General features: G+C 49.3%; 1 protein-coding gene across 2 annotated transcripts in view; it reads right to left on the minus strand.

Annotated features, from left to right (window-relative positions):
• The window catches only part of SLC25A13 (solute carrier family 25 member 13), a 137,209-nt gene that overhangs the window by 42,365 nt on the left and 69,564 nt on the right, over nt 1–25,280 (minus strand). For both annotated transcript variants that reach the window (XM_040964485.1, XM_040964486.1), the window contains 7 exons: nt 24,024–24,163; nt 18,243–18,389; nt 15,931–16,069; nt 15,196–15,289; nt 14,884–14,968; nt 11,182–11,266; nt 10,593–10,751 (listed from right to left, as the gene is read on the minus strand). In XM_040964485.1, coding sequence (XP_040820419.1) covers nt 10,593–10,751; nt 11,182–11,266; nt 14,884–14,968; nt 15,196–15,289; nt 15,931–16,069; nt 18,243–18,389; nt 24,024–24,163 — 849 coding nt within the window. The remainder of the gene's footprint in view (nt 1–10,592; nt 10,752–11,181; nt 11,267–14,883; nt 14,969–15,195; nt 15,290–15,930; nt 16,070–18,242; nt 18,390–24,023; nt 24,164–25,280) is intronic.

Genomic DNA, 25,280 nt, shown 5'->3' on the forward strand with positions numbered 1-25,280 from the left:
AACACAGCCTCCACCCAGCCAGAGCCCAACCATACAATCCACCCGGGTCCCCTCCTGGCCCCGATGTGGACATGTCCAAATTGATCAATGTTATTGCTCTGTTCATATCCTCACAGTGGACTGGCTTCATGTTCTGGGAAAAATGGGGGAGAAACTCAACTAAAGAGACAAGGAAAATACTGATGTTACATCTTCTTTTAAAAAGTAGCTACCTGCTGTTTATTGTGCACCAGGTACCATTTTAAGCATTGTGTTATTTACTGCTCACATCCACACCCACCAAGAGGGCACTAAGCTGTATGGCAAGTTACCCAGCCACTAACAGGTGAGGACGGAGCTCGAACCCAAGTTCTCTCACTTGAAAGTCTTCCTCAGAGCCTGGCTGTGTGTGCACCACAGCTGTAAACGTGTGTGTGCATCTCCCTGGCAGACTCCTTTCCTGCCTGGGTCCTGCCAGCTGCCAGGGTGCCAAGCCCCTCCCTCGGCAGCCATACTTCCTGGGAAGACACCCAAATCTATGCAGGAGTGAGTTTAGCAACCTGAGCCACACAGTGCAGGACCAAAGTGGAGCTGGCCAATCAGAATCCTCCCCCAGAGCATGACTGACAGCAGCTGGAGGCCTGGGGGCCCAGAAGCACAGAATGAAAAGGTGCTATGGGTGGAGAAGGGAAACCAGATGGCTGAAAACCTTGTGTACAGTAATGTCATGAGGAAGCAAAAGCCACATGAAAGCCTGGGCTAGCAGAAGAAGAGAATGTGGAGAGTAGAAACCCAGGAGAGACAAGATCCACAGCACAGGACAGGCAGAGCCTCCCTGACCACTGATCCCCATGGCCACTCATGACCTAGGTCTCCGGTGGGGCTCCCTCCTCGGTTCTCTCAAGGAGCCACTCTGAGCAGCAGCAGCAGGTGCCTGGGTGGGGCTATGTTCCTCACGATCTCAGCGGGCTGAAGTTTGCTGGGACAAACCAGCACTGTCACTCATAGCACGCTCTCACACCTCCTATACACGGCCTCCCAACCAGCTGGAAACTGGACAGCTGTATCCCAGAAAGAGCAACATTAAATTCTAGAGGTGGCACACGGGCCTGAGGAGCAGGCACTTAGCCTAGCAGTTTGAATGCTCTTGCTATACATCAGAGGTCCTGGGTTTGAGTCTTGGAACTGCTCCTGATTCCTGCTGTCTGCCAGTGTAGCCCCCTGGGGGCAGCAGCGATGGCTCCAGTGCTGGCTCTCAGCCAGCCACATGCAGGCTGGGCTGTGTGCCTGCCTTGGGCCTTGGGCCTGGCCCATCCCTGGCAGTGGCAGGTATCCGAGTAGTGAATCAGTAAACTGATTTTTCTTTCTGTCCCTGCCTTTCAAATAAATTTATTTTTCAAAAACAAACAAACATGGCCACAGGTTGAAACTGTATCTCAACATTTGGCTCTCTGTTTCATTCACTGTATTCAGGTCAAGTACCGAAATGTTTAGCTAAATACTTACTCACTAGATGCATTTTTCTCATCATTAAATTGTAGACCAAAACGGCAGATGTGCTGAAAGCACTGTGATTTAAATGATGATCTCTTGTCTCCATAACCACCCCATGACAGTCTTTGTAAATGACTAATAAAGAACAGCCCACAGAGTCAAATTACTGCGGTGCTAGATACAATCACTTCAGCCAGCCTTCCAAGAAATTGAGCTTTGGCTTTCCCTCCATAAATATAGAAATACAAGGTACACACACACACAAAGAGAGAGAGATGGAGAGAGAAAACTGCATATAAGACTAAAAAGAGGACAATGTATATTTATCTGTTCAACAAGCATTGTCCAAACACCTTACGATGGACTGGCAGGAAGTAGGCTGAATACAAGATGAATGACTTTCCCTTAAGGAACCCTCAGCCCGGGGGATGAGGGGAGGAGCCCAGCACCTGATGAACAGTATGATGTGAGCACCAAGACAGAACCAGGGAGCACAGGTCCGTCTGCCCGGAGGGAAACAAAGCAAGAACGAGCACGAGTGACACTCCCTGACTCAGCAGAGACTCCCTGGAGAAGAGACCGAGTTCACTGGAGTGAGTGTGATGCAGGCAGTGTGTGCCAAGGCTCATAACTTCAAGGTCAGGGCATAGTCAGAGTTGGGGCAAGGTTACCTGAGACGGATGGGACTCAAGGACTGAGTGAATGGGTGGGTGATAACAGTGGCCAATCATTCGATACACAGTGGGCACCACACTTGTGTGTGAATGAACAGTTGATCCGCACTACCACCTTACTCAGGCAATGCTACCTTCAGCTCTATCAACTGATGAGGAAACTAAAGCTGGGGCTGGCAGTGTACAGAGCTTGTTCAGGGTTGCAGTGCCAGCTTCCCTTACGGGCAATGGCTGGAGTCCAGCTGTTCCACTTTCGACCTAGCTCCCTGCTAATGCAGCTGGGAAAGACTCCGATGGCTGGGCTGAGCATCAAATGGGACCCGGGCAGATTCAGGTTCTGGGTTTATGCCTGGCATAGTCCCAGCCTTTCTGGCCATTTGGGGAGTGAACCCATGGATCAAAGATCTCTCCCTTTGTCTCTCCTTCTCTAACTCTGCCTTTCAATAAATTTTAAAAAGTTAAACTAAATCTGACTTCAAAGAAGGTGCCCAAGCCAAATTCAACACAGGTGGTCTGGCCTAGGGCACTGGGCCGTGTCTCTTCCATATCACAGGCAGAAGCATGGATCAAATTCTAGATATGAAAGGAATGGATTTTAAAGGGAAGCGAAGCAGCAGATTCAAGATCTTTCTCTTCCCCTTTCTCTAACTACCTTGTACACAAATAAGCAAATCTTTAATAAATACACAAATACATAAAATAGAACAAAATTGGGCCCAGTACTGTGGCATAGCCAGTTAGCCACCACTTGCCACATCAGCAGCATCTACTGAGTCCTGGCTATCCCATTTTTTATTCAGTTTCTTGCCACTGTGCCTGGGAAAGCAGCCGATAACAGGCCAAGAACCTGCGCCCAGGCCACTCACAGGGAGGCCTAGATGGAGTTTGCGGTTCCTGGCTTAAGTCTGGTCCAGGCCCAGCTGTTACAGGCATTTGGAGAATGAAACAATGGGTGAAAGATTTCTCTATCTGCCACTCTGCCTTTCAAACAAACAAGCAAACAAACCTGAAAGAAGGAAAAAAAAAAAGTTTTAGAGGCAGGTAAAGGACAGCTGTCTTGGATAGAGACCCGAGGTGGAAATACTATTAGGTGAAAGTAGTGCCACTGGAGGTCCCTAATTTCATTATAATAAGTGAGTAACTTCAACTCCAGAGAGAACAAAACAAAATGCAAAGCAATTCCAAAGAATTAGGCCAGATGTTGCCATTTGGGGATTAATGGGCGAGAACCATTCTTGTGGGGACCACTCTTGCTGGACTGCAAAACACGGGTATGTTATAACCTGAATCCCTACCAACATGGGTCTCAACACCAGTGATCTTGGGCAAATGCTCTCTGGGCAGGACCCTGAAGTGGGGGACCGTGACATCACATGAGGGGGAGTGCTGGGAGGCATCTTCTACCGGGCACTTGGAGAGGCAGGGCAAAGGCTCAGAACTACCTAGAAGGACTGTCAGTCCATGTAAGCAGATGTGCCTAGCACCTGTGAAATTCAGCAGGAAATATGGCTTCCACCACAACACAGATGTTTGCTTGAGTCCTGGAGATCCGTGTCCAGCAGGTTTGCCACACAGAAGGGACGTGTGTGCTGTTGCTAACCCATCAGAGCAGCGGTCTGTGTTCCTATTGCCTCAAAGGAAACTTCTCAGTGTGGTTAGCATCCTAGCCTTCCCGTTCGAATTCAGCTCCATCGGCACATATGGTAATGCTTCCCTGGCAAACTCGACTCGATCAGAGGGCTGCTAATGCGAGGAAAGATTTACAGGGTATGCTATTTGTGCCATATTTTGTCTTCAACTTCCAAGTGCCAGGGGTATAAATCACACCATCCCTTCTGATCCCAGTCATGCAGAGAATGGCTGGAGGTGTGGGACCACACCCACATCAGGGGCTGCAGGTGCAAGCTGTCCATAGCATCCCCGAAGCAGTGCCCGTGAGCAGTGTGCCAGAAGTGAGGCTGACACTGTTACTGTTGAGAACTCTGTGGGACTGTGACTCCGGAGTCCCAGAGGTTGGAGGGGACTACAAAAACAGCATCCTTGGTGCTGACTTTACACAAGCTACCTCTGTCCTAGCAAGTTCATGGGCAGAATGAACAGCTCACGGCAGCGGCTACTGAGGGAGACAGACCTGCATGGACTCTTGGTGATCTAGGGTAACCACTCTCCAAATTCTGGGGTTTGCTGCTAAAGCAAGGATGCTATGATGACAAGACACCTCAGAAAGTTTTTGGAAAACAAATGTTGCTTTAGGTTTCACACTTTTTTCTGAGAGCTGAAACAAGCTTTAACCTCTGCTCGTCAGCGGCTTCTTCCGGCGTGGTTTCTTCCCACTGGCAGGAGAGCCGAGTACTCCCACGTCGGGCTCTGCGGCCAGGCTGCGGCCGGCTTCTCACCCTGCCGAGCTGTACGATGGTGGGCTAGTCATACCCTCTGTATCCCTCAGTGTCTGCTGCTGCCAGCAGGGAGGTTCTGCAGCCCCATCTTCATGGGCGGGGGTGGGGGGGAGGGTGTGGTGAGAAGGCACATCTCATCCACACAAACCCCTCAGGGCAGTGCCAGGCACACAGCAGGTGCTACAGGAGCGGGTTTTGCTGTTGCTTAGTGTGAGCATTGTCCACATCATCAATGTCACTACCATTTATTCTTCCTCTTCCTTCATGGAAACTGGGATGCAGAAAGGACAGGTGGGAGACCTGTCGTGGGTCACTCCTGCCCATGTGGTGCCAGGTGGCAGCACCCAGAGTCCAGTCTACCTCCTCTCAAACAGCCCTCCATGTCCCTGGCACCCAGCCTTCCCTGCTTCTCTCCTGGGGAATCAGGGTTCACCCCGACTCTTTTGCCCCAGACAGTTATGCAATTTTGCATGGGCCTTGCTCGTGTAAGCCCTGCACCCTGCACACCCTGGCTCTCTCATACAACACGAAGAGGGCCACAGTGTGGCAGATTTCTCCCTCAAGCTTGCCTGTCTCCAGGTCATGTATGGTGGGTTCTGGAGAGCAGCGAGGGCACTGAACATCGGGGCTGCATGCAAGGTGGTGCCCTGAAGAGGCACGCGGGGGAATCCCAGGGGACACATGGTAGCTTGCAGGCACGAGGAGAGAACTGTTGGGCCCTGATCTTGACAGGGGAGCTGTGACAATGAAATGAGTGCCAACAGGTCATCCAGAGCCAACACAGCCGCCGTTGCGAAAGGCCAGGTGCGATGAGACTGGCAGGGTTTGAGGCCGAGGGAACTCCGACAAGGGAGAATTAGACAACCAAGGTGTCCTTCCTGCCGTGTGTCACACAAGCTCCAGCCTAGCCAGGCGGTCACACCTAGAACAGGAGTTCCGGGCTTTCAGGTCACAGCTAAGTATCAGAGTTGGTCCAGGGGAATTTGTTCACAGGACACCCTTTCTTTTGGGAGCCAATACTGTGGCAGCACACAGTGCCACATCATGTCCAGGCCTGCAACAGGCACCGCTCACCTGCTGAGCTCTCTGCCAGGCAACTGCATGTGCCCTGCTCTCACAGCTGTGAGCCTTGCCCCTGGCTCCATGTCCCCTCCCCACACTGGCTCAAGCTCTTTTTCAGGCCCAAGTCCCTTGGCTTCTGGCTCACACTACCTGCAAGCATGTGGAGTTTTCACCTGTCAGATCCATACTCTACCTCTCAAAGCCCAAGGCTGGTCAGTGAGCTGGGGAAGGGTGGGGGGGCAGGGGAGGAAAAAGTAGAGGTCAGGTTCATCCGGGCCAAACACGTCCCTATTCAAGTCCAGCGGGGCTCCGGCTCAGGGCGTCCTTGGAAAGCTGTGGCTCATGGCACAGCAGGAATCCTCCAGACAGTGTTCTGGGATGAGCCCAACTCCCTGCGTTTTCCGCACGAGGCTCTGCAGAAGCGAAGGTAGCTTGGAGGCAGGATCCGAACTTGTCAGGGGCTTTCACTGGCACAGACAACATCCAGCAGGGTCCTGTCCGTCTGTCCTCGCGTCTACACCTCTGATGCTGCCCTGCTGAGCTGTAACCGCTCTCCTCGCTCCTCCCTCAGCGATGGCAGTGGCTGGGCATGCAGCATCGCCTTTGAGGGCCAGAACTAATCCACTCAATGAGCTCCTCTCTTCCGGGCCACGTGGGATTCCATCTTTTAGCCCGCTTTGCCGATTTTCTCAGTTCACACTGTTCCAGTCTGTCACTCCCGGGTCTCTAACAGCCTTCTGTCCTGTCGTGGGTGCTGGCTGGCACCTTGGTCTCAATCTGCACTGTGGGTTTCTGGGGACCTGGTAACCCAGCACAGGTACCAACTCACCCTTTTAAAAAAAATACATTTATTTTCATTTTTATTTAAAAGGCAGGGGTGCATAAGCACACAGGGGGAGGTCTTCCACTCAGGCGTTCATTCTTCAAATGCCACCACGAGCTGGGGCTGGGAGCCCAGAACTCCAGCAGGGTCAGGCCTGCCGCCCCCAAGGGTGTGCATAAACAGTGAGGTCAGAAGTGGGGTTCCTGGGACGACACTCAGGCACTCCGACATGAGATGCGGGTCTAAGCGACCACTTAGCCATTCTGCCAAACAGCAGCCCCTATCCAAGTCCGTGGCTTGTTCTTGCTTGGTTTCTTATAACCAATTATCTTGTATTTTGATCTTTTCGCAGTTTAACACCCTAATTGGAAGCGTGCAGAAATTGGCCAAAAAAATTGAACTTAAACCAACCTGTTTTGCTCTCACTTGGTGGCCACGAATGGAACTTGATGCGGTTCAAGGATTAACTGTGGTTTGTCCTGAGATGTGTTGCCGGAAGTAGAAGTAAGGCAGAACAGACTCACGGAAGCTCAGTCATCTCCCTTTCGTGCTAGGATTTTAGAGTTTATTTTTAACCAAGGTTTAGGCACAAAGACAAACTCTCGCTGTGCATGTATACAATCTGAGCTGTGCCCCGGTCCCGCACTCACGGACACTGCTCTGACTGCCACGGGCTGCTGCCTGGCAAAGCCGCCTTCCAGTACAGGCAGCTACCTGTGACTTCCTGACACGTCACCGCAACATCCTCTAGATGTCACCTTGAGAACAGTCCAGGCTGGAAGATGCCTGCTCTGCATCACACACACAGCCCGAGCCAGCCACAGCCGGAACTTTGCAAGCCTGATGCTATAGGCCGATGACAAGAGTATTTCCCTTGCCAATTACCTCAAAGATTAAGTACAGCTCCAAATTAAGTTTAATTCATAAAGTGACATCATTTCTCTTTTGGGGATTTTTTTTTTCTTTTAGGGATTTTCCCACCAGTGGAAATAAAAGCCTTTCTCTTTAAGATGTACGTCTGGCAAACCCCAGCTTCTAAGGTCCTCCCAAAACACTTTCTCATCTCTCAGGATGCTCATCTCATTACCTGAAGCACCCGAGGGAGGCCAGGGTAGCAGAGCTCAAAGGCAAAAGTCAGCAATTCTTGGACAGTTAAGAGCATTTAATTATGGAGGATTAACCAATCACAGGGTGGGTCTAGAGCTGGCCAGTGGCTGACTCACTTGGTCATGCCCTGCCATTCATTCACTCCAACAAGCTGCCAGGTCATTCGTTAGGAACTTCAACCATGTGAGCTTAGAAGGAGGCTCTGGAGTGGTGCAGATGGTGATATGAAGCCAAGCTCCCTAACCGACTCCAAAGAGGTCTCTTTTTCACCTCTCGCGCTCTCTCTCTCTCTCTCTCTCTCTCTCACACACACACACACACACACATACGTTACATGTTAAGATAAGTTAATGAGGAAAAAACCTGCTCAATACTTTGAAACATGGTCACAAATCAGAGGTGTACTCCAATGTTTTCTGAGATAATGCTAGATGAAACCACTAATGGTAGCAACTCAATATTTTTCAAAGCTCAACTTTTAATGGTATTCTTCTCAAACTAACAAAATCTTTAAAAATAAAATTAAGAGCCAGGGCCTAGTGAAATGGCCTCTTGGCTAAATCCTTGCCTTGCGTGTGCTGGTGTCCCATAGGGTACTCATTTGTATCCTGGCAGCCCCGTTTCCCATCCAGCTCCCTGCCTGTGGCCTGGAAAAGCAGTTGAGGACGGCCCAAAGCCTTAGGACCCTGCACCCATGTGTGAGTCCCAGAAGAAGTTCCTGCCTTTGCATCAGCTCAGCTCCAGCAACTGTGGCTGCTTGGGGAGTGAACCAGTGGATGGAAGATGCTTCTCTCTGTCTCTGCTCTTTGTAAATTTGACTTCCCAATAAAAATAAGTAACTTGTTAAAAAAAAATTAGGAGCCAGCATTGTAACACAGAGAGAAAACTGCTGCCTGTGACATCTCACTGCACACAGACAACAGCTCAAGACTCAGCTGCTCCACTTTCCAACGAGCTCCCTGTAAATGTACTTGGACTAACAGCAGAGGTCAGCCCAAATGCTTGGGTCCCTGTACCCATCTGGGAGGCGCAGAGGACACTCCAGCCTCCCAGATTTAGCAAGGTACAGCCCCAGACTGTTATGGCCACATAACAGATGGCCAAATAGCAGATGGCTCAATGGTTCTCTCTTTCCTTGGCTCTCTAACTTTCAAATAAATCTTTTAAAAACAATCAACAAGGCTTGTCCATTAGAAAAGAGAAGAAACTCAGGAGAAATGGAGCCAGCTGTGTTCTAGAACTAACTGTACGACTACAGTCTGTTAGGTCCCCTTGAACGGACAGCACTGGCCTTTGCCTTGGGCACCCAAAGCCCATGAGGAAACAGACCCTTTGTGAGTCAGGGCAGGCCTGGAGAGTGGCCTCTTTCCTGTTGGGAGCAGTACCTCTGCCTGTTTAGTACACCAGCTTACTCCCGGGCCCTCCTCCCTGAGAAGCGAAAAGCTGCTCCCATTTACAGATGTAACGCTGCAAGCCCAACACGAGGCAACCTCCTCCCATGGCACGCAGGCCTCCGCTGCGCTTGAAGCAGCTGTGCATCAAAGGCCGTCCATCACAGAGCGTGGAATCCAGATGTAACTAAGAAGGGAAACCTGCCTGCTGTGCTTAGCCACCCGGAGTGTGCCCAAGAAACAACACATGCCCAGTCAACACCGGCAAGCTGGATGCACTCAGCAGTGCCAGGGAGGACGCTCAGTTCTAGACGCACCCTTGACAGTCTAACATCAACACTGCCAGGGTTCCCACCTGTGCCCACTCCGAGCGTGCCCACCCCAGGGGATGGGGTGGCTCCCGGTTGCCTGACTGATGGCGAAGCAGAAACTGTGACATTAACCTTGTATGACTTGGGAGCCGTTTCATTTGCAAGGTGGCTGTCACCAGGTGGGGGTGGTGGAGGGGCGAGCTGTATTTCAAACAGAAGGCAGTGACCCTGCAAGGGTCATCAATCACCTGGGGTCAAAGACCTTCCAATTGTCTGAAGAGGCAGGGGGTAAGGGAAAGAAGAGAAAAAGAGATCAAAAGGCCTTTGATGGGGTCATCTCCCTGTCTAATAGAATCAGCAAAGTGCAACTTCTCTGGAGTTTGAAACCACCTAGCTTCTAAGGCAAAAGGCTTCAAGAAGGGGTTTTTGTCTTTTGTTTAACGTGGAAGCTTAATTGGAAGACTATTGTCGGCAGATGGCAGAAGAGGCCTAGAGGCACAGGTGTACGTAGCTGACAGCTCCTGGCTTGCCTCGGCAGAGCACCAGGCGCTGCGTTCCTTTCTGGAGCAGGCCCCTACCCAGCAGGAAGACCCCCAACCAGCTGGAAGACCCCCACCCCGCAGGGAGCGTGGCTCGGCATCACTGCCCGGTACTGGCAGCGCTTTTCTGGGCGTGAACATGCACTTCCTCCCCTCTCTGCAGCAGGCGAGCAGGAGAAGTGAGGCTGGGACATCAAGTCCTGTGCGTCCTGCCCGGGCCACAGGTGCATGACAGTGGGTCTATCTCAGCCAGTGTTCCCTTCACTTGACTAGCTCACATGAGTGGAGCGACTGGTGGGGTGTGAGTCAGCTCTGCGAGTCAGGGGAAGGCAAGGGGAAGCTTCAGCTGAGCATGAGGCCATGACCAAGCATTCTGTTGACCCCTGTGCTTGAGTGTGCGCACCAACCCCGGCAGAGGATGCCTGAGCCACAAACAAGACCAAACCCTGGATTCCTGGTTTGTTTCTCTACACATACATGCTCAAGGCAGAATTTAATTTATCAATTAACAAGTAATAATAGAACAAGTGCAACAGTATGATGTGGGAAAGTGGTTTCTCTCTCAATATCTGTTTGTGCCAGGAACCCAAACATCTGAGCCTTCCAAAAATGCCTAGAAAAATTAATACTGTGCAAGCTGTGGGCTGTTCTGGCTCACCGGGTGGCAACCGCCCCTGCCCAGTCTGCCCGCATGGACACTTCTGCTGGTGCTGTGTCGCCACCACCCCAGGGCTTGCTAGTTCACCTCAGGCCCCAAGGAAGGGAACTGAGCCTCCAACGACTTAACCTCCCATGCCTTGGGAGCATGGCACTGACCTCGGTAAAGTCCAAAGAAGCCTTCATAGCGCAGCACTTTCTTGAAGCAGTCGAAGCTGTTCTTGTACATAAGCTCGCCCACAAAAGAGCCCGTGGACCGCTGATTCTGCATCCGGGTTTTGACGAGATCGATAGGATACACGGCAGTGGCTCCAACAGCTGGAAGGAAGCAATCAGTGGCAGGACTTCAGGGGGAGTGAGGGTCAGCTGGAGGGCCGGGCGGTGGGGAGTGAAAGTCACAGAAAAGATCGGAAACTAACAGATTTCATGTGCACATATTTTCTATACTCTCAGTGGAAGCTGCAGATTTTCATTCAAGGATCCCGTGGCCCAGCCCTACATTAGGTACATCCTTCCAGTTTTACCTCATCAAGCTGCCTTCAGAAAACCTGTCTTGTGATAAGAGAAAAACACCACGTGGGAGTCCCTGGTCCTGTGCAGACATGCAAAATAAAAATAGCCCTGTCTTCTTTCCCACCTCATAGGCACAGACTAGTCACAGGCTTGGGACATGTCCTTGAGCACTGCGAGAGGGAGAAGGAGAGGAGAAAGAAGAGGAATAATAAATGTGCATTGATGCGCAACTAACCTCCAGCAACAGAACCCAGACCAAACCTGTAGGCCGACTCAGCGACTTGCAGGAGCACAGGACGGGAGGTGTCCCCAGAGGCCTTCTGCCCGCAGGCACAGGTGTCAGCAGCAGGGGCACGGGAGGTGGGGAGTGGGACAGAAGAGAAATAAGCACACATCATTCAGAACCGACTCGCTGAGCTCTAAACCGACGGCAAAAGGAAAATGCCAGAGATGAGAGCCGGCTAAATGCCCTTAAATTTCTTTTCAGTGAAAAGATTTGTACTCCTGTAAATACTGAGACTCAGAGTCATTCATCATGAAAAAGAACGTGCTGGACCTCTCTTCATGTGCATAACTCACTGGTGATCAAAGACAAATACCACAAGATCAATGAGACGTCATGCTTCACTCATCCTGTCGCAGGCTTGGGTCTGTAGAGTTTTGTTTCGTTTTGCTGAACACAACAGGGCCTGCGCAGCTTGCCACTAGACCAAGAATCGAAGGGAAATTGCAGGAATCCTCACTGTATGCACAACCTCGGGCCCTGTGCGTCGACTCATGAAAGTCAGCTTGCAGCTGGCACCTGGCCTCTTCCTGAAGAACCCGGCTCAGATGCCCACGCCCCACACGGACATGCTGGCAACGATGCTTCTGGCGCCAGCTTCCCACTAACCACACACCCTACAAGGCAGCAAGTGAGGGCTGAAGAACGTGGGTGCGTACCACCTGTGGGGGAGATCTCCTGAGTTCTGTGCTCCCAGCTTCAGCCTGGCCACGTCCTGGCTATGGCATTCGGGCAACAGACCAACAGAGAGGAACTTGCCTGTTCTCTCTCTCTCTGCCAATAATTCAAACAATTATCTAACAATGAGCAAAATCATAATTTTTTTAAAAGAAAGTTATGCTACAGGGGATGGTACTGTGGCATAGAAGGTTAAGCCTCCATTCATGGTGCCAGCTTCCCATACAGATGCCAATTTGAGGCCCAGCTATTTCCCTTCTGATCCTGTTAACATGCCTGGGAAAGCAGCGGAAGATGGACCAAGTCCTTAGGACCCTGGATCCATGGGGAAGACCCAGAAAAATCTCTTGGCTTTTGGATTCTGAACAGCCCAGATCTGGTCACGTGGTCACTTGGGAGTAAACCAGCAGATGGAAGATCATTCTCTCTGTGAATCTGCCTTTCAAATAAAAATAGATGGAGCTTTAAAAAGTTATATTAGCAAATAACCATACATATAAATATAGACCAATTTGTTTTAAAGATTTATCTATTACTTTTTTTGAAAGGCAGATATACAGAGAGAAGGAGAGACAGAGAAAAAGGTCTTCTGTTCACAGGTTACTCCCCAAGCGGCTGCAATGGCTAGAGCTGAACCAATCCAAAGCCAGGAGCCAGAAGCCTCTTCTGAGTCTCCCAAGTGCATGCAGGGTCCCAAAGCTTTTGGCCATCCTCCATTGCTTTCCCAGGCCACAAGCAGGGAGCTGGATGGCAAGCAGAGCAGCCAGGGCATGAACTGGCACCCATATGAGATCCTGGGCATGTAAGGTGAGGATTTAGGCAAGAGGCCACTGCACCAGGCCTTAAATGAGATCAAATTACAGGAATGTACCAAACATTCTGGAGATAACCTCAAGGTCCAGTAATAGAGTACCAGTGAAAAAACAGGGTTACAGCCTTAAGACAAAATGAAACATAACCTGACAATCTAACTGGTTAAGAAAATGAGAGGTGGGCCCAAAGGAGCAGGCTGAGTGTACAAGTACTTCCTACAAGATTTGCTTTACCTTTTTAAATTTCTGGAAGATTCCCTGACATTTTTTAAAGGCCTACAGTGTGATTTTGTCTTCTATGAGGTTATTTGTGTGTGTTTATATGTGCATGTAGAATTAACACTAACACCCTGGCACCTGCACTACTCAGAGATAATCCAAATGTGGCGACAGACAGTGGTTACACTGGGTGGTTTTCATCCTTCCCTTCTCGGCCATTTTCTGTCAATTGGAACTTGTGGTCAGCTGGCTGTTTCTGTGTTTCCTTTTGACCTACTGTCCCCAGGGTCTTTGATATCAGCAGGTTTCAGAGCGTTACCCCTTCTCTGTTGCACAAATACAACTGTAATTCTGGGTCATGCAGAGTTATCAAACCAGGGTGACAAAGAGTCACTGCTTAATAAATACCTGTTGAATGGTTAAACACACTATGAAATCTGTTTTTCCAAAAGCCACGATAATTAAAATCAGTGAGCAATGAACCCCAGCCCTGGTCCCAGCCTCCAGCCTCCAGCCTCTAGAGCTGCCAACAGCGTGGGTGACGCAGCTCTCACCCAAGGAGATCACTTGGAATCTCCAAAGTCATGCACCTGAAAGCAGGTTTATATACAAACGGGTCTCTACTGAGATGCTACAAATTCCACAAGTTACTTTCAGCCCTACCTCCTGTACAGGAGGAACCCTGTGGTCCATGCATCTCAACAGGTGTATCCCAAAGAGCAACATTGTCTTATTTACCTAGATACCAACATGCATCACTGAGAAGCCTCCTGACATCAAAACAAAACAAAAAAGCCAAAAAACCAAAAACCAAAACAACAAAAAACAAAAACGAGGGAATATACTCTGAAGGATAAATGAAATCCGAGACTCCGCTGAGCCTCCTGGAGGCTTCTGAAGGGAGACAACAGGCCTCAGCTCTCCCTCAGCACTGCCCACCAGGCCAGTGAGCTTCTGCGTCGTGGTCGCCACAGGGAAAAGCTTGCTGCACAACAAGCAGGGATGCTGCCAATTGCTCTGGGCCTGGTCCCCTGATGTCAGGCTCACGAAACCGAGCCCCCCAACCCTCTCACTGCCGTGATGCTCGGGAACCCATCACAAACTTGGACACTGAGGCTAAAATTACAGGGAGCACAGGCTGTCTGCAGAGCAGGAGGGCTCTGACCCAGCGCACACCCACCACGCCGTGTGCATCGCAGTTCACACGCCCACACTGTCGCCTTCGGGTGGGTGGGCAGGAGGGGGCCGAGGTAGGGGGGCGGTCCTGGCTCCATGCCTGCCCAGTCCTACAAACGCAGCCCGCCTCAACCCATTGTGGTCACACTGGCGTCTCCGAACAGCCCTAGAGCCTCAAGCCAAAGACTGTTAAGTCTCGCAGGATTCAGAGATGGCTTTGCCTTAAAAGAGGGCTTTCTGTGCAAACGCCGCTCTGTCTGCGAGTGTGGGCACAGTGTGCACGACGAGACTTCTGCGTGTCCGGGAGGCGCCAGGGGCGGCACCCCTAGCCCGCCCACGCGAGGGGACAGCGCACCCCACGCCTCTCAGTCCCCCCACTCCAACAGTTCAGCTTCTGAGAACCGGCACATAAAACATGGCATTCCTAGAATTGTTTCCACAGGACTGATGAACACTTTCACAGAGAAAATCCTTCTAGAGGTCTCCAGACTAAACAGAGTGATCTTGTGTAGCCGCTGGGCAGAGCGGGGCGCAGCAGGAGAGGCTGGGTGGCTGAAGCACCCCTGTGCCCAGTGCAGGAACTCGACTGGTTGTGGGCCTTTGTGGCACTATTAGGGAACTGGCCACCCTGTCACCCACAGAAAGCAACAGACGTTGCCATGTACCGGGACTGAGTGGGGAGGGGGTGATGTCACCTCCGAGAGCTGAGAAGGCAGCTGTGAGAGGGCAGTGCGCTGTGGAGGGGGCACACCTGCCCCTTGGGGCTCACCTGCCTCTGGGCCTCTGCCAGGTTGAAAGGGAGCATACCCTCCTCCAGCGGGGCGATCCGTTCGATGTCTGCCAAGGTCACGCGTCTGCAGGGACAAACACACACAATCAAAAGGGCAGGTGCCAGTTTACTCCGCTTTACCCGTACAGTCTGAACTGCCCCTTCTCCCGTGTTACACTTCAGTGTGAGCCTTCATTTGACTTCTCCCTCTCCCAATGGCTCCCCTCCTCCTTCTCCCACCTCCTAACCTCCTTTTATTAAAACTAATTTAGAAAAAAAAAAAAAAAAAAGGAAGCAAGAGGGCCAACTTACCCCCTTGGCTCATATAAATCTGCTAACTGAAACAAGATGTCCACTTCCATGGGTGTAACCTGACCAAATTTCTGTGCAGCCAGAACAAACTCCTCTGTATGGAAGAAAACACAGAAGGAAAAAGATTCAAGAAGGAATTGCTACCAAATTCAGCATTAACATAAGGCACGGAAATGACTGAGCAACACAGAACTCTATCACTATCAGTTGCAGATTTGAAGTTAATCCGAATGGGACAAGAAACGCTGTGGTCGTTGGCTCACGTGGGAGGGGCAGGCTGCATACGCCTCCCGGGACTGTCTACCCGCTTGGTGCCACCTGAAGGCTCCAGGGATGTACACTCAGATGGCAGTTAGGTAATGGAGGGACCATCCTGGAGACTACTCAAATGCAGTAGGGTTTTTACATGCCTAAGCAATGCCCATGTACTTCTGAAGGTGGTTTTAGACATTGCCAATTCAGTTCAAGTTCTTGCAAGATTTGAAAACACTTAAGAAGCTTTACATGCTTTCTTCATTTAAAGGCTGTTTTCAGTTTATTTAAAACTTGGCGAAGACTGTTTTGTTAGCTTTTGTTTGTCTGATCAAAGAACTGAGAATACACACGGGCCATATGGTTAATGTGTCTCAGTGAGATAGAAAAATCTGTAATGTAAACTCTCTGTGGCCTGCACAACCCCCCTTTAATAAAACCCTAAGATATTCACAAGCAAGAGCCAGATCGACTTTCGCTCACCCTTAGTCACTTCCACATCTTTTCTGTGGCCGGCCAGCGTGCTGTAGATCTTTCTAATGAGTTCCATGTTGTTAAGGAGCGAATTAAATCCATTAAAATACGAGAAACTAACTTGATGCGATGTGGTACCTCCTGCAGCCTTAAGTTGAAAATGAAAGAAGATGAAAAATAAAAGAAGATATGCAGATGGATTCAGGAGCGCACATACAGTAAGTGTCTAATGTAAGATTGGAAACAATCAAGACTGCGTGTATCAGAAGTAATGGCTACAAGTATACAAGGATTTTCTTTCACATTCAAAACAAAACTATAAATGATTTTTGGAAGTAACTGCAACTAATTGTGAGCACAACTTTCCATACACAACTCCTAGAAAACTAAGTAAATACATGTGTAGGATTGTAACAGCACCAGTAGCAATTTACAGAGTTCAAATTTCAATTGGAAATGTTTTATAAGTTGGTTTATTTCATCTAATGAGCAAAATCTTCAAGGCTTTTACGCACCCAACTGTATTATACACACGTGTGCTTATACATGCAAAACTCTATTATTTCAACACATAGTATGCAAAGTGGTCAATCTAACATTAATAGCAAGACATGCTGTGTTACTTTCAACCAGCCATAAATAATCATTTAGGTACAGACTTTGGGACGTGTCGCAAACAAGTGTATTGTGATAAAATTATGAGGCGTCATCTGCTTAGGTAGGGTGCAGGCTGGGTAGCATGCTCACAATCAGAACTCTTAAGAAGTCGTATTTCTTCACATGGGGCAAGGCAGACAGAAAGAATGTCTATTAGGAGAGCTGTGGTTTCAAATTCTGCCCTTCCCTAACAAGGCAAAATGTTTTTACTAGGAAAGCACTTCTTTATAAGCTAACAACCACATAAATCTCATTTAGTAATCATTTAAAAGAGCTGACAGGAGAGCTTCTTGTGGAGTGGAAAGCGGGTAACGTGGGGGTAGGGTGGGGGCAGGAGGCAGGGCCATGAGCGGCACATACAGCCGCTAGCCTCCCCAACTTCCCGCCTGGGACATGATGGGGAACGCGTGCCAAGCTTTTTCCCTGGGATCCACAAAGTAGAGTAACCTCTGGACAATGGTTACCGGATCTCAGTGAGCTCGAGAATCTTCTAGAAGCTTCACAACTTGGACGTCAAGATTTCACCACGTATGGAGGGTGGATGGAGGGCCCCTGAGATCTGTATTTTTCGTGATGATGCACTGTTGTTCTGAGGCTCCATGACAAAGTCTGGGGGGCTCCCTACCACGCACTGCTCCAGGACCCCTGAGAGGCTCAGGAGGCAGGGGCAGCAGCTGGACATCTCAAGGGGGACAGGCCCCATCCCATGACCACAGTGGGCTCTGGCTGTCCCTGGGCCACTGCAAGCTGCACCATGTGCATGCGTACGCATATCGTGAGGGGCTCATGAATGAGTGTGTCTATGCTTTCGAATTTCTGTTCTGCCAACCTGACTGAACAAGCAATACATGTTATTTTTTTTTCCTTAGAGACTAAACACAGAATATATATATATATAAAGACTACCACTGGATATATCTCAAAACACACAGCAAATGGATAACGCATCACAAACAAGATTTTCCTTCTTTCTTTAGCCAGGTAATACAATTAGCTGCCTCATCTGGATTCAGCCAACCACAGAAGGAAAATATTCACATCTGCACTAGACACAGGTGGGCATTCCTCCTCATCCTCTTGTCACTGCCTGCCTGAAGCGGCTGGCGTGGCAATTATTGATATAACATGGACGCTGCACTGGGTGTTTTCAGAAACATGGAGAGGACAGAAAGTGCACCGGAGGACACACCAAGTTACATGCACACACTGGGACCTGGGCAAGCACAGCTGGTGAACTCATGGAGGTCCCCGACCCCACCCTCGAGGGCGGCAAGGAGTCAGTGTAGGGCACCTGGCTTCTGCCATGGGCCATGTAGATATTTACATTACCATGGATCACACAGAATGATTAACCTAAAAACTAGCCTACTGTGGATTTATTGAGTTTTGCAGTTGCCTTAGCAGGGCCAGAACAGATGATCTGGAGGGTCTTACGAGACCCATGGCTGGCCATGCCATCGTATCCAGATAATAAATCAACGTATCCAGTGAAACAAGTTAACACAAGCTCTTAGCAAACCTAGCAATGTGATCACATCAATAAAATGTTGGTGTCTTAATAGGAAAAGAAACTGTATACTATAGAATCTTTTTCTTACAATCCCTTATTTATTAAGCTTAAACCAGGTAGAACAACTATGCCACCAGGGCAAGTGACAACTTACAGCGACGAGACATTCTTCTACAAAAGGCGTCAAGACGTGGGGGCGGATGGTGACCATGATGTCCCGGAAGTCGATGGCGGTGACTCTTCCAGTCTTGGCACTGTCCCGCTGCACGAAGGCCTGCTTGGCATGCTCCAGCTGGATTTCCTAAAAGCAAAGAAAGCAGAACGCTTCACGTCTCTCAGTTACTACAAACAACCACTTATTTCCAAGTGGGGGCTGAAGGAACATGGATCACAACCTTGCCTTAACAAACCCAACTGTTTATTTATGAGCGACTGTTTCTTTCTGAGACAGAACTTCCCTTGGCCAAGGAAATGAGGCTTGAGGTGGTACAGTCTCCTATCTCCTACCTAAAGAAGCCAGACTACTTCCATGCCGTGCCTGTAGCCAAGAATGCATGGACTATGGCAACCGGAAAGAACAGCAGGTTCAAAGATGCAGCCCAAGTCAGCCTAAGTGATACACATGAGCAAAGGAAGAAACACACACGGGAACATTGATCCCTTAGTGACGACAAGGGGAGTGGCCATGGCGTCCCGGGACAAACACGTGCTGTGACAACGGACTGAGCAGCTGTTCTCTGAAAACACTGCTCCTTTCTTGGCCCTGGCACTTTCACCACTGGGGATGGGCTCTCACCTATGGGAGGCTGTCCTGTGCCGCCCCATCACCTCCTAAGAGGCAGCTGGCCTTTCCTCCCAAGGCAATAATGAAAGGAATGCCCAGATAAGGTCATGTAGTGTACTACCACTCCTCAGCAAGGGGCTGGACAGGGCTGGATGGGGCTGGACAGGAGGCTGTCAGGAGAAAGTGTGGCAGTCCCTTTGTTTTGATTCATTTGATCTAAAAGCAGCAGAAACAACCCTAGGGCTCTGCGGCCACCCTCAGAAGGTAAGATACAACACATCCTGTGTGGTAAAGATGTAGCCTGGGCCGCCCCGTATCACAGGGCTGGTTCCAATCCAGACAACTCCACCTCTGACTCAGCTTCCTGCTAAGATGCATGCTCTGTGAAGCAACAAGCGATACCCCCAGTACTCAGGTCCCAGCTACCCACGTGGGAGACACGGACTGACTTCCATGCTCCTGATTCAGCTGGGCCCAGTGCTGGCTGCTAAGGACACCTGCAAACTCAACCATCAGATGGCAGACTGAGCGATCTCTCTGCCTTTTGAACAAAAAGGGGGTTTTTCAAAAATGATTCCCATCAGAACTCATCAGGTACCATTCTGAAGAATGCATTTGTTTTCTGTCTCACGACATACAACCTAAGGAGTGACAGCTCATTTCTGCACTGCTGATGTGGCTCTCAAGGACTTCAGTTTAGGTAAATTGACTTGGTGAGGCAGTGATGTATACCTGTGTAAAGACGCGCTGTCCTCATGAATTAGTACAAACCAAACAACAAGGAGAATGGAGGAACGGTGGGATTGACGGATGGTAATAATCCGCAGAGCTGGACATGTGCAGGTACCTAGCAGTCACTTTACATTCAAGAATGTATAAATTAGAAAAATTTTAATTACCTAGTAACAGAGTTCTTATTCTATTTGAGTGTCTTCTCAGTTACACCTTGCTGGTTTTGACCTGTCCTGTCCTTACTGAAACTCATTCTGAGGCTCCAACCCTTGCTCAGCTTCCTGCGACTTGTCCCTTTGTGGAAATGTCTACCAGCTCCCAGCCCAGGCAGAGTGCTCCACGTTGAGCCCTCCAGAAACAACTCCCACATCTGAATCTGCCATCAGCGGACCCAGAATTTCTATCTGCTCAGAGAATATATCCAAATGGGTATCTGTGAAGAATCACACACCACCAAACTCACCATTCACTTCTCAACCTGTGTTCAAACCTGGGCCCTCTTCTATGTCCAAAGCTTACTTTTTGTCTTTTTTTTTCTCACTTTACCTGCAAAGCTGGCATTTCTAATTCTTCAAGGTAAACTTCCTTCCAAGACTAAACCAATTAGCCAGCCAGCTCCCCTGGGGCTTTCCAAGTTCCCTCAGATGCATCTCTCCCATCCCTTGCCATCCTCTCTGGTCACCTGGCCCGTGCCCAAAGCCAGTTCTCAGAACCACAGAGCTGGCCTCTGCCTCGCTCCGCAGAGCCTACACAAGCTGCTGCTCTCAGGCCACCCCTCATGCCAGGCCTGGCCCCGGCATGCCTTCCGCACAAGCACCAAACCAAGCTAAGCCTCCTCACTGAAACTCGGTGCCTGTTCCTCAGTGCTGAGCCTCAGCTTCTCCCAACGGGGAGGGCAGGCCACTGCCCTCGGCAGGGAAGCACATCCAGTCTGGGTTATGCCAAGCCCCCTTCCACGGCTGGGAGGGACACCTTAGATACGGTGGCACCCTTGCTACAGACATTGTCATCAGTGACAGGTATTCCACAAAACCAACCAAATGAGCAAATCATGATCCATCGAACAAAAAGGGGTTCTTCATATGAGGGTCTCGCATTCAGGAGGAAGAAGCCAACTGTTAAAACACCCTGGAGTGAAAAATGACCACAGTGTGTATTCAATTGAAAGTGAATGAACACAGTTGCCTTGGAATTGCCAGACCCACTGCTAAGGCCATCGGAAGCTACGATTACTCTCCACAATAGTGGAAGGGATCTTCCGTTATTTACTCTTTTCCCTAATTTATAACTTTGAGTTTTAACAACCTTTAAACCTTTCAACCAAAAGCAGCATTGTATTCCCTGGGCCATCCACCTTCTCAGAGAGCAGAAAGCCAGAAAGGTAAAACCAGCCTGAAGGGTGATGGGGGTGACCTGCAAGCCACGGGGCCCTGCTGGAGGCTGGGGCTGGGGACGTGAGGCAGAGGATGCAGCTGCGGTAACAGCGTCACTCCAAATTCCTGGGCCTGCACTTTCACCACTCAACACACACTAGTAGGGACGCCTCGATCATGCAAGAGGTTCTTTTAACCTTGACTAACAACTTGAGAATATGGCTGAGCAGCTCATAAGGATCAGGAATGTTAAAATCCAATGGGAAAAAGGGGTGAACTTGGGGTCTGGGGATTAAAACTTCCAGCAACCTCTTGGCTTCTGGTGGGCACCAGGCCGGGATTGTCTCCATGCTCGGAGCCCTGATTCCAGTTCAAAAACTCTTCATTATAGCAAAATCCACCTTAATCTCATCCTCACTATTACCTCAATGCAAAGCACAAATAAGGCAAGCCCATCTCGATCAACTAATTACGACTGTATGAATTTTATAACCTACCAAAGCATGGCCACAATGGCTGCACCTCAGTAGGCGAGGATCTAGGACGGACCCAGCAGATGTGCACATGAGCCAAGCATGAGCCTCGGAGCCAGATGGCGTCCTATAACAGCTCATACATGAAGGGGGAAAAAAACCCATGACTTGTGAAGAATGGCAGGCAACCACACACAGGAACACATGTGCCCTGGGTAACGCCCAACTGACTGGAACCAACTTAAGCTCCTCTGCAGGGATGCTCAGAGGTGCTGGCAGTATGGTTTCTACCTTGTGCTCAAGCTCAGCTGACCCGATGGTTGCCCTGCTGTCTCAAGAGGCAGCAGGTGGCCACACACACATGCACATGGCAGAGCCTCCATATCTCAAGCTGCCAAGCACATGTGTTCAGAACCGAGAGGCAGGTGCACACCTGAGAAAAGTCAAGAGCCACTCACACAGCAGGTTGAAGCCACTCCTACGTTTAGGAAGCTACCTCCTTCATCCAGAAGAGAGCCCCAGAAAACGGGATCTGAAGATGAAATTTCACGCTCTACTGGCATTCAGAAAAGGACCAACAGAAGGAACTAAGACACTGGAAGTGATGGGAGATGACCCAACGGTCCAGCACCTGCATATATCAGTCTCCATGGGAAGTCTGGTGCTCCCAACACACACACACCACAGATTCCTTCACATTTACTCTGCCACAGGCTCCCACCAAGATCTCCAGCTGCCAGGACTGTGGGCGACACTGAATGCTTCCATTCTGGCCCTGAGATCCTCTGCTGCAGGCCACCAAAGGATATTCCCATTCTCCTTCGTAGAACCGCGTCAGACTAACGTGAGAGCCCTATACATCCCAGCTGGAAGCCCATCAGTCACCCGTGAGCCACCTCCTTCTTGGATCTGCTTTCCTGGTGTCTCCAGGAAGGCCAGGCGAAGCTGCTGCAAGTGGCTCATGACCAACTACATTCAGCGTAATGGATACTTGCTCCAAGGGGGAAATGTGATCAGCCTTACTATTGCTAACATCCCATTAAGACGAAAAGTTAATTAGGCTGTGTTCCATGAAGTCAATTTGAGGCATTTGTCTCAATAGCATTATTGTAATTATTCCTCATCAAAATGAATCCTGCCTCCTACAGCGTGCCCATGTCCTGTGTAAACAGCAGCACAAACCCAAGCATGCATTTGGCTCTCCACCGGAGCCACCTGAGCAGACTTATGTTTATACACCAGTGAAATCAAGAATTCTCAGGACCATTTTTTTTTTTTAAATACAAAGGCAGGTTAAAGAAATCTCACTCTGAATTTCCCAAAGGTCAAGAAAATAAAAGCAAATTTAAAATGCATGACTAATTATATATATCAATCACAACAATATCACTAAAGTCAAAACAAGAAGCACCTGTTGAAGTGAACTGACTAGCATTCGCGCTCTCGCCGATGGAAAGGTGCCAGCAAATGCTTCCTGAGTGAGCCCAGGTGCAGGGCATCAGGATGTGCCCAGCTGTCCTCCACCGTAGTAGGACTATGCCTGAAGCCCTTAGAAGACCCTGGCATGATCTGAGTACACAGAAGACCTCAGGACACCCATGGACCCACTCAGGGCATTTCAAGGACCAAAGACCTCAAGGTGAATTCCGATTTCCTCCTCCAGATCCACAATTTAAAGTGGTTAAACAAAGCCCTTCCCCTTTAAATAAGACTTATAAATTATCAGATTGGATAAAACAAAATTAAGAAACTATAACCTTTAGAAAAACAAAACAAATTCGCAAAACTCCCAAAGCAAGTGGCTTATCACAGAGACCAAATGATTATGATGTTGACAAGCCCGTGACATGTCAAAATCAGAATTAGAACATTCTCTAGGAGGAAAGCTAAACTGCAGGCACTTTCTTTTAAAGTGCCTGCGGGTGTCCTCAACGCATGCGTGATAAGATCACTCTGGTGGAGAGAGTGGGTGGCGAATAGATAAAGAGACAGAGCAGGGAACCCTGGGCCCTGCAACTCAACCTCAGGGCGCGGGCAGAAGCGTCACCCACCAGCCCTGGCTGTGTCCCCCACTCCTTCTTGTTTCCAATCTCTAAACACAGGCCTAGGCGACAAGTCCTGCCAGCTTTCCCCTGTCTGCAGCTGTACCAGTGTCTGAGAACCCCGGCCTGTCTACAAAAGGCCTCAGATGACAGCAGTCTACTGCTACCACAATGGGATGACGAGTGCCTGTTCCTGGAGGGAATGGAATATCCATAGACAGCCAAGAAGCCAGGTCAACAATCATCAAGTTCAAGGTCAAACCCTCCACCCTGCCCACCACTACCCTGATCTAAATGACCTTGAGGCCTCAAAGTGGTCTCCTTTTGAACATAAAGGGGCTCTACACGATCTGTGATGAACCCGTTAATTCCATGGTTTCAACATAATCAATATCGAAATGGAACAGCCTTCCCAGGGTTAGAGCACCTGAGGTACTTCCAAGTTCAAGTCGGTGATACCGTCTTTGCAAACACAACTGACCCCAGGCTTTACCTAATGAATCTTTGTGGCTTTTTAAGAGGTAGACCCACCAGTAAAAATTGAGTGAATTCCGCATAATTCAGGTGTCTTTTCCTTTCTTTTCCAAAATGCAGCTGTACAAATTCTGAATCCCAGTTAAATGGAATACGTTGATGAATTGTGGTCTGTCCAAAAACTTGTTTTATGTCCTCTAAAGAGAGAAAAGAAAGGTTGATTAAAACATAGCCAGTCATTTCTCTAAAATCTATCAAATGCATATTGCTGTTTCTTCCATTGAGCAAGTAACTCAATTTTAAACACATCCAGATTATAAAATCATGGCAGAATAAAAGAATCTTCAGGACATCTGTCAAGACCAAAAGCATCCCACCAAGTAAAAAAAGTAAGAGGAAGAAAGAATCAAGGACTTGCATAAATGTGCCCCCACCCCCTGCTACACTCTCTCTCTCCCTCCCTCTCTCTTTCTCTCTCTCTTTCTCTCTCTCTTGGCAGCTGGGAATCAACGTGGTGAGCTACGGTTCTTCTTACCATCTCACTTGCTTTGTTTTCCAGGAACAGGCAGCTACATTTGCTCTTTAACAGCAGGACACTCATCCAGACACACATGTCACACGACATTCTTCCATGTGGCTTTTACTATTTTATTAAAAAGCTTTGGGAAGACTTAGAAATCAGATAAAAGACCAGAGGCACATTTTAAACAACCCCAGGCTCTAATTAAGCTCTGTGAAGCCCAGCAGTTTACCATCTGCACCCAGGGCCAAGGGCACCCAGAAGGTGAGTCTGCAGACCGGTTCCTGCTCGTCCTGGCCGCACAGGCTCTGACTGAGCAGACATCCCATCTCAAGACACACCTGCCAAAGTCCTGGGAACTGCACATCACTCCCTCTCATCCTCCAGTATGAGACAACAGGAAGGCTGATGAGGCAAAAACAGGATGAACACACTTTCCTAGAGCTCTGAGTTGGGATCTGATCCCCACCCTCCCATGTGTTTGGAGGGTGGCAGAAACACAAATTTCTACGAATCAATTTTATCCTGGCTTTCACACCACTGCACATATCCAGCATTTTTTAATGAGCAAACTGTGCTATCTTGATAGTTTTTCTATTTTTGACATTCTTTGTGAAGATTCATTTATTCGGGAAGTAGAGCAAGGAAGAGTGATCTTCTACCCGTTGCTTCACTCCCCAAGTGGCAGTAACAGCTGGGTCTAGGCCAGAGCAAAACCAAGACTTGGGAATGCCAGCCAGGTGTCCTGTAGGGGTGCAGGGCTCCAAGCAGCCGTGCCAGCCTCTGCTGCTTTC

The sequence above is a fragment of the Ochotona curzoniae genome, unplaced genomic scaffold, assembly GCF_017591425.1.
Source record: "Ochotona curzoniae isolate NIBS_2020 unplaced genomic scaffold, NIBS_Ocur_1.0 scaffold_3835, whole genome shotgun sequence".
Taxonomy (NCBI): domain Eukaryota; kingdom Metazoa; phylum Chordata; class Mammalia; order Lagomorpha; family Ochotonidae; genus Ochotona; species Ochotona curzoniae.